General features: G+C 54.9%; 1 protein-coding gene across 1 annotated transcript; it reads right to left on the bottom strand.

Moving 5' to 3' along the window:
- Window positions 1-478: 478 nt before the first annotated feature.
- Window positions 479-3,948, bottom strand: FBXL22 (F-box and leucine rich repeat protein 22). The gene is made up of 2 exons (XM_037502664.2): window positions 3,558-3,948; window positions 479-994 (listed from the first exon to the last, which is right to left on the bottom strand). The coding sequence occupies exons 1-2, from the start codon at window positions 3,890-3,892 to the stop codon at window positions 649-651; spliced, it is 681 nt and encodes a 226-aa protein (XP_037358561.1). The 5' UTR covers window positions 3,893-3,948; the 3' UTR covers window positions 479-648.
- Between the last annotated feature and the right edge of the window lie 3,928 nt (window positions 3,949-7,876).

Raw genomic sequence — 7,876 nt, 5'->3', positions numbered from 1 at the left:
ACGTGACGGAGCCTGAGCCCAAGTCCGCAAATGCGGTAGGTGAAACTCTTCACGTTCACATCGCTTTATTACCAACGGACTTAAGCAGGGCGGCTTTTACTCTTAAATCTTTACTTTGGGTTTCTTTTACATGAAAGCGGTAGAAAACAAGGGCCACTGTGGTGGATGTAAGGGTCAGGCCAGCAGGCGCGCGCGCGGCCGCCTCTGCGCGGGGAGAGCGGAGTCGGGGGGCCCGGGCCCGGCTCGGCGGCTTTCTCGGCCCCGCGCCCCGGGTTCCCCCCGCCCGCGGGCCAGTCCGCGTCTGCGCCGCCGGCGGGGCCTGGCGAGGCGAGGGCCGCCGCTGGGGTCCCGGGCCCGCCTCGACTCCCGGGCCCGCTTCCCAGGGCGCCCCCGGCGGGCGAGCGCCTCCCCGCGGCTTCGCAGACCCGGAGGCGGGCAGCGCCCGAGGAGGGGGGAGCCGGCCGGGCGCCGGGGACGCCAGTGCGGTGCGGGCGCGGCGCGCACTTCCTCCAGCCGCAGCACAGGCAGTCGTGAGGTCGGCGTCGGCTCCCCTCTGGCTCCAGGGGAAGAGGCTCAGAAGTGGCGGCGGTCTGAGGGCGAGTCGCTGGGTTCGAAGCCAGGTCGCTCCTTCCGCCCGGGGGCCGCGGCCTAGCGCGGCCGCAGCTTGCGGAGCCCGGGGCCGGGCGCCGGCGGGCCGCGCGCGGGCTGGTCCGGGATCATGGCCGCGCTGTGCTCGGCGCGCAGGGCCAGGCGCGGGCGCGCGGCGCGCAGGTGGCTCAGGCCGGCGGCGCTCACGTTGCGGCAGAAGTCCACGTGCAGCGTCTGCAGCGCGTGCCCGTGCGCCGCCACGGCCGCCAGCGTGCGGTTGGTGACGCGCGCGCAGTTCTCCAGGCGCAGCGCGCGCAGGCGCGGGCAGCAGCGCAGCAGGCGCGCCAGGCAGTCGTCTGTGACGTGGCCGCAGCCCGACAGCGTGACGGAGGCCAGGTTGGGACACCTGCGGAGACAGCGCGCGCCGGCCCGGCCGGGAGGGGCGGGTCAGGGGCGCTCACGGGCCCTTCAGCCCTCGGCCCCGGAGCCGGGCTGGCCGGACGGCGGCGCCGACGGGAGGAAAGGGCCGCCGTGAGGAGCTGCCAGGACTGTCCCGTCCCCTGCCCCGCGCCACCCCCGCCCCTTAATCCGCGCGGGCTCTTGGCCCCAGGAGCCCTTGGCGGGCCCAGCCTGCTGTGGACAGAGGGGCGGTGGCTCCGGCTCCGGCTCCGGGAGGGACGCCTGCGCCTTCTCTCCCGACTTGTCGCCGCGGGAAGCGCGGGGCGCCTGGCGCCGGCTCCAGCCCAGCGTCACTGGAGGCGGGAGAGCCAGGGGGGGAGGGTTCCCCGTGGGGTGGCTTCGTGACAGGCTCTCCTGAACCTCAACCTGGGGACGGGCACTCTGAGGCTTGGCTCTGGATTGCAGAGCCCTGGTTTCTGCTCAGGTCACTAGGCAGCCTCTGCCTGTGCGCACCGGGCACCAGGCTGGAAAAGATCGGGGATGGGAAGTAACTAGAAGGCCCGCGGTGGGTATCGTCATCTTGTCCAGAAATTGGGAGGCCGCTGTGCCCGGCCTTACTAGCACCTGCTGAAGGGAAAGATCTTGAGCAAAGATAGACTTGGCTTCTTTGCAGTGTGACCTTGGCTAATGCACTTTGTGTGGGGGTGGGAGGGAGGGAGGCAGGAAGAGAGTATATGGCAGGGTTGTGAGGATTGGGATTGGGGTGTAAACAGGCTGCACAGGGTTTTCTATGGGAAAATCAGTGGGAACCTGCTTCTCCTGGGACCAGACTGCTTATAGTCAAAAAGAACCTGTTTCCTGGATGCAAAGCTTGACTCCCTGTAGCCAGAGGGAGCTGACCTCGACCTTTCCTGTCCCTCTCCTATCAGCCTCTCCCCTAGACCCTTGACATGGCTAGGTTGGGCCAACTCCATGCCTAGGGAAAGGGGAGGGGAGCTAAGTTAGACTGGGCACAGCCACACTTCAGACACTGAACCCGCCCATTGCATCTTCCCAAGTTCATGTTCCTTCCTTGGTTGTCACATCAACCCTCTGCACCCCCAGTGCAGAGAGGTCAGGTGACTTTCTGGTGATTTAATTTGCTGTCTGAACCCTTCAACTGTGGGAGAAATAGTTCCCTTCTGGTGGTTATGAGGATTAGGTGTCTAAGCCCCAAGACATCCCTTCCTCTCAGAATCTTTAAAAGAATGGTAATGAAGAGAAAGAGGTTCCATTCTTCCCTCACCCCCACCCCCACCCCAAAGCTGATTGCCAGAGTAAGGGAATGTGGTGGATACTTAGGCTACCGGCTGTGTTCAGGTGCCGCTGTGTGTCACTTCATCCTTTTAGCTTAGGTGAAAGGGTGTCATCCCATTTCACAGGTGAAGAAATGCAATTGAAAGAGGGTCACTTGATCAGGCAGTAGCACAACTCGGGGACTCAGCACAGAGTTCAGCCTTCCTCTCCCTGCCCCGCCCCCACCCCCCATCTTCCAGTCCGATGCCCCTGTTAAGACCATAAAAATGGCCTAGTCCTGTCTGGGCCCTTCTAGCCAAGTCCATCTTCTGTTTATTCCTACTGCCCTTTTAAAAATAAAGCAACTTGGGACTATTACACTATTCCCTGCTGTCATGCCGCCAGCAGATAGCAGCTGTTAAACCTGGGTGGCAGCAGACTGGTTGAGCCCAGTTTGTTATCATCAAGGGGTGCCTTAACTCAGGCAGGACGGGGCTGGTAAAGGCTCAGTAAGAACCTGGCAGAGCTATTTGTGTTCTCTTGGGGCTTAGCAGGAAGCTGTGACTGGGGAAAGCCTGGCCTCTGTGTCCCTGGTCGGGTTTGCAGAGCAAATCCAGGAAATAGTTACACTGACAAATTATTCCATTTATCTGAAATTCAAAGTTAACTGGGTGTCTTGAACAAAATTTATTTGCTAAAACCTCGAGATCCTAGACCAAGACGGGGAGTAGAGGGGCAAATCACACAGCATCTCAGAGTTTTGGTCTGAAAAATTAGGCTTAAAACATGCTCCATTAGGGTACTGTAAAGACTAGTGAGGAAACCGTTTGTGAGGAAATGAGAACATCATTATATCAGCGCCTCTACTCCTGGGGAGTCTGGCTTGGTTTAGCTAACCCCTGCTCTGCTGAATCTATTAACCTTGTCCTGGGGCCTGACCTCGAAGATCCAGGCCCAGCAGGACCCACCCGGCAGGCAGTGGCGGCCAGGGAGGCCAGCTACCCCGAGGACAGCGGCAGCTGAAGCCAGGTCTTTTGCAGTAGCAGCAGCTCCGGGACTACGAGGTTAAGAGGAGGATCAGCGCTTGTTCCCCCGTGGTTTTATCCTCTTCTGGGGACTGCTCTGTGGATGGCCCTGGAGAGTCTGCCTGGGGCCTGTTCTGGGGCTCCCCAAAGTGGTGCTCTTGGCCTTGTAATGATCTCCCTCTGCCCCCACACCCCCCCCACCCCCGCCCCGTAGCTCTCTTGGTGCCGGGGCCAGCAGAAACAGCACTGCTGCTGGGGGAGGGGGCCTACCTGTCGCCCACCTGCAGGAGGAAATCGCTGACCAGACTCTCGTGCCGGCTGCAGATGCCCCTCTGCAGGGCGCTCTTGAGCCAGTCCTCGATGCTGCACACCCGCACGCGGCTGGAGTGCCAGCAGATGGAGAGGCTCCGCAGCGCGGGGCCCAGGAGGAAGTTGTCCTTCTTGAGCTCTGTCAGGGAACGAAAGTGCAACAGGGGCCAGAGTGTGGGATCCTCAAACACATCCTGGAGCTGGGGGCAGGTCCTGGCCAGGTTTTTCCTGCTGTCTTTGTCCAGGAAGGAGAAGAGGTGCAGCAGGCACTCGCGGTTGAGCTGGGTGATATGCATGGTGTGTGGCGGCCTCCGGGAGTGTGGCTGGAGCCCAGGGACCTGACCTGCCTCCCGCTGCTCCTCCCCGGCTGGGCTGGTGGACATATATGGTTGAGGAATGGGGTTTATTTTTGGCGAACAACTGGTGCTGAAGCTCTGAGGAGGGGAAAGCCAGGATCCAGACATACGTGCAGCAGTCTGTGGTTCGGCTTATGTTCAGAGGAATTGGAAATCCTGGCACAAAAGCAGCCTATTGAAGTTAAATAGTTTCCTTAAAAGGGATTTCTTCTCCTTTTAGCTGACAATGGTGTTTAGCAGAGAACTCTTTGACTTTTCCAGAAGCTTTTTCATTCAAAGTATTTGGCCAGACCACCTCAGTCGGGGCTTGCATTCTCCTTGCTGGGAGGGACTCAATGTAAAAAGTGTCTTTAGACAGGAGACTTGTTCCGCAGAGCCCAGGTATCCATCAAGGGCCGACGGTCTCTCGTCATGCTCAGACCTGGAGGCACACGCGACACCTCTGGACTATTGTGTATGCTTTTCTTCTCTTAGTACTTTAAAGGTATTCCATCTTCATGGTTTCAGAGGGGAATTCAGCCATCACTTGTTCAAAGTATGTATGCAATATGTTGCTTTCCCTGCTGCTCTCAAAATATGCTGTTTATCTTTGACCTCCAAGAGTTCGAGTGTCACATGGACTTCTGTCTTTGTTCAATCGTGGTGGTGTCCAGGCTCGATGACGCGGCCAGACCAGGACCTGCCCTCCACCAGGCAAAGGATTTCCTTGGCCTCTCAGTTGCCTCTATTTTTACCCATTAGTTTCATAAAAGATTTATTTTGGGGAGCTTTTCTCTCCAAGGCACTGCTGTGCGGGTGTTTTAAACTTAAGTTTACATGGCTTTACATGGTTCCGGTTATATGTCCTCCTGTATTTCTCCAAATGCCAGGATGGATGAGGTAGCTCTTAATGCAGAACTGCTTGAAATGATTGTAATTTCAAGTGTTTTGTCTAAGCCGGCTCTTTAAACCAGCGCATCAGCCTCAATCTGTAGCCATTAAGTTCTCACTGCCTTAAAGTACCAGGTTTCTCAGTGCTTCACTCCCACCCCGTAACCCCGAGTGAGTTGCTGCTTCCAGTAAGAACTGGTTTGATCCTTTATTTAGGGGATGCTGAGAAAGCTGCTCTGCCTCTGCAGCAGTGATGGAGGAAATGCTTTCCCCAGCCAGCCCGGGACCAGCCCCCTGGGGATCACCTTTGTTCCTTCTCCCGGATTAATTGGAAAGGGAAGCACGGGGCAACTCTGCTGGGCCTTCTTTTGGAACTGAGGCTTGGTCAGACCTGACAGACAGCGCAACACAGCTCAGGAAAGAAAGTAGCCATTCTGGAGGTGCCCTCCTCGGAGAAACCAAAGTCGAGGTCCCCCTGTGCCTCATTACTCCACCACAGCCGTGGAGTGAATTTTCTTTAAAATCACATAAGCCAAGAAACAGCTAAAAAAAAAGCATTTCTCAAGGAAAAGGTTGACTTGCTACCGCTGACACTTCGAGTTGATTATGTTCTAGTTGTACAGCCCCTATTCACAAAGTCCGCTACGGAACCACAGACAGTCTTAAAAGAAAGCTCTTCTCTCTCCTTTCCCTCCTAAAAAGTACTTTCCAGAAGCCTGCCTCCCGGAAATAGGCAGTTCTGTCAGCCTCTTAAAAGATAGAACTATGGAAGTGCACTGGCCCCTGGGAAGTCATTTCAGTCATTGTGGCTTCCCAGCTGCCTCTGCAGCCCCGCAGACACAGCCATGCCCTGGCAGGGCGTGCCGCCCAAGCCTGGCCCTTTGAGGGGGCCCACCCTGCAGGTGGGCCCCCAGGCCGGTCTCCCTGTGCCCCTGTGTGGTGCTGGGCTCCTGGGTGCAGCAACAGCAGCTGCACAGCCTCCATCCAAGGGTCTACAGGACCTACAGGCAAAACCATCTGAGCTGCAGGCGCCACTGTCTGTAGCTTTAGAAGACTGACAGGAACAGGCAAATCAGTGACAAAGAAAAACCAGGGTGTGAGCACAGGCTGGTGGTTTTTCTGTATGCAGGGGAGGGGAGACAGAGGTAATATAGGGAATCTTACTATAAACTAGGATATTTTTTAACAACGGTAGTTATTTTACTTCCAAAGATGAGCACTATCCTTTGATGAGACCCCCAAAACTGGTTCCTCAGGGGAGCCAGGATGGTGGCCTGCTGAAGGGCCCACAGATGTAGGTGGTGGTACCCTCCTGCCACCCAGCCCTGATGGCATCTTGGCCCTTGTCCCACAGTACCCCAGATGGCGAGGGTTCTCTAAGACCTTGCTACCCAGTGGCTGTTGATGAGGCCCAGAACTTGAGTGTGTATCGTTTACTTGGCTCCACTGAAAGTGTCCAGAAATAAATAGTCCAAAGGAAAGAGACCAGATCTTTAATGATATTTTCAATAAAACAGCTCAGGCTGGTGAAGCAGAAAAGGGATGTGATTACAGTTTAAATGAAATGGGTCACTTGCACAATTAACCCTTTTGTCATCATACAAACTAGGTTTTAATGGCAAATGATCATGTGACAGCACAGTCAGCACCGGCAGGAGGCGCTCTGGGGTCCCTCATGCTCAGACCTGTGGGAAAGGTGCTGCTTGAGAGAGAGGCCACTTCTTCCTGCGCCCTGGGCGCCCTGCGGCTGCCCTCTGGCCAGTCCGCACCCTTGCTGCAGGAACAGGCTTTGCTTGTGAGCTTTTCCAGAAGGGAAGATGCCCCGTTAGCAACAGAGAACATGAGAGAACTCGGGGCAGTGGAGATTGAAGTGGGGTAAGTGTATCCAAATAGACTTATGGACACTAAACCAGTGAAGGAGAGGTTTGCCTTTAGGAACTTAATATGTCCCCGACCCCCGAAACCAAGCTGCTGAGCAGGTCCCACAAGTGAGATACACACTTAACACTTAACCAGGGCCAACACGCTTTACTGGTTTAATTCTATTACATTTGTCATCACTAGACACTGAATAGAACACAGTGGATAAGCAAAGGTTTCTCCATCATGGAGAGAGATTTGTGTTGCCACAAACTATCTATCACCCACCCGTGTGGGAGGACTTCTGTGAAAGTTTTCTTGTTCTGAGGAGCCGTGTGACTTGTGAGGCCCTGTCTCAGCATGAGCTCTCGGAGCGAGAAGCCACATCCACGCTAGAGACGGCACGGCACAGGGAAAAGCCTTGAAGAACACAAAAAGATCAGCTTTCAAAATAGGTGTGATAAGGCTACACAGTTGAATTTTTGAAATACAAACAGGCACATTTACATCACTGGTGTTCAAGTGCACAATTCAAATGGATCCAACACTTCCAAGGAGCCTTCATGATATCATTTGAACATTTCTGCTTCAGTAAAATCAAGCAGGAAAAACACTACAAAAACTCGGAGAGACATGTTCATCTCTCAAGCCAACAGAGTTGTCTGTCTGATGACCCAACAAAGCGGTGCAGACTGTTGCCAAGTTCCGTTTGGTATAAAAAGACAACTTTTCTTCATCAACGTCGACACTGCCCAAGGCTTTATTGTTAAGTCATAACAGCTGCTCATTCAGAGAGACGAAATGTCTAAGTGCAAAGGTTAGGAGTTAGGGCTTTGTGCCTTTTAAGCAAAAGAGCCTGGATTCACTGAAGATACTCAGCAAGCTCGCAGGAGCTGTGCCTTTCAAGTTCACTTAGATGTGGAGTGAATGTATCGATGTATTAGATCAAATTATGTGGAAGCTCAGTTTTACAGATCAAAAACATGGCCGTTTCCTATGGTTCAACCTAATGTAACAGCATTGTGAACTACTTTAAATGCAAGTTTCCCTCTTCTAGACTCTGTTTCTAAGTTCTAGGACCTAACTATGATCTTGAAGCTTTTTTCTCTGGAGTGAAAATCAATATAGCCCTATCCAAGTACTCTACCCAGTGTGGAAATCCCGCAGCCTGCAGTCTGGTGCCACATTTGATGG

The sequence above is a fragment of the Talpa occidentalis genome, unplaced genomic scaffold, assembly GCF_014898055.3.
Source record: "Talpa occidentalis isolate TD23 unplaced genomic scaffold, MPIMG_talOcc4v2.1 talOcc4.11, whole genome shotgun sequence".
Lineage (NCBI taxonomy): Eukaryota > Metazoa > Chordata > Mammalia > Eulipotyphla > Talpidae > Talpa > Talpa occidentalis.
Note: the sequence above shows the minus strand (reverse complement) of the source record. Positions and strands in the feature narration are given on the sequence as shown.

Excerpts from the sequence above, each read along its gene's own strand:
- FBXL22 (XM_037502664.2), bottom strand. The coding sequence starts at position 3,892 with ATGCATATCACCCAGCTCAACCGCGAGTGCCTGCTGCACCTCTTCTCC. Across the intron at positions 995-3,557 it reads CTCCTGCAGGTGGGCGACAG|GTGTCCCAACCTGGCCTCCG; the intron begins GTAGGCCCCCTC and ends CTGTCTCCGCAG.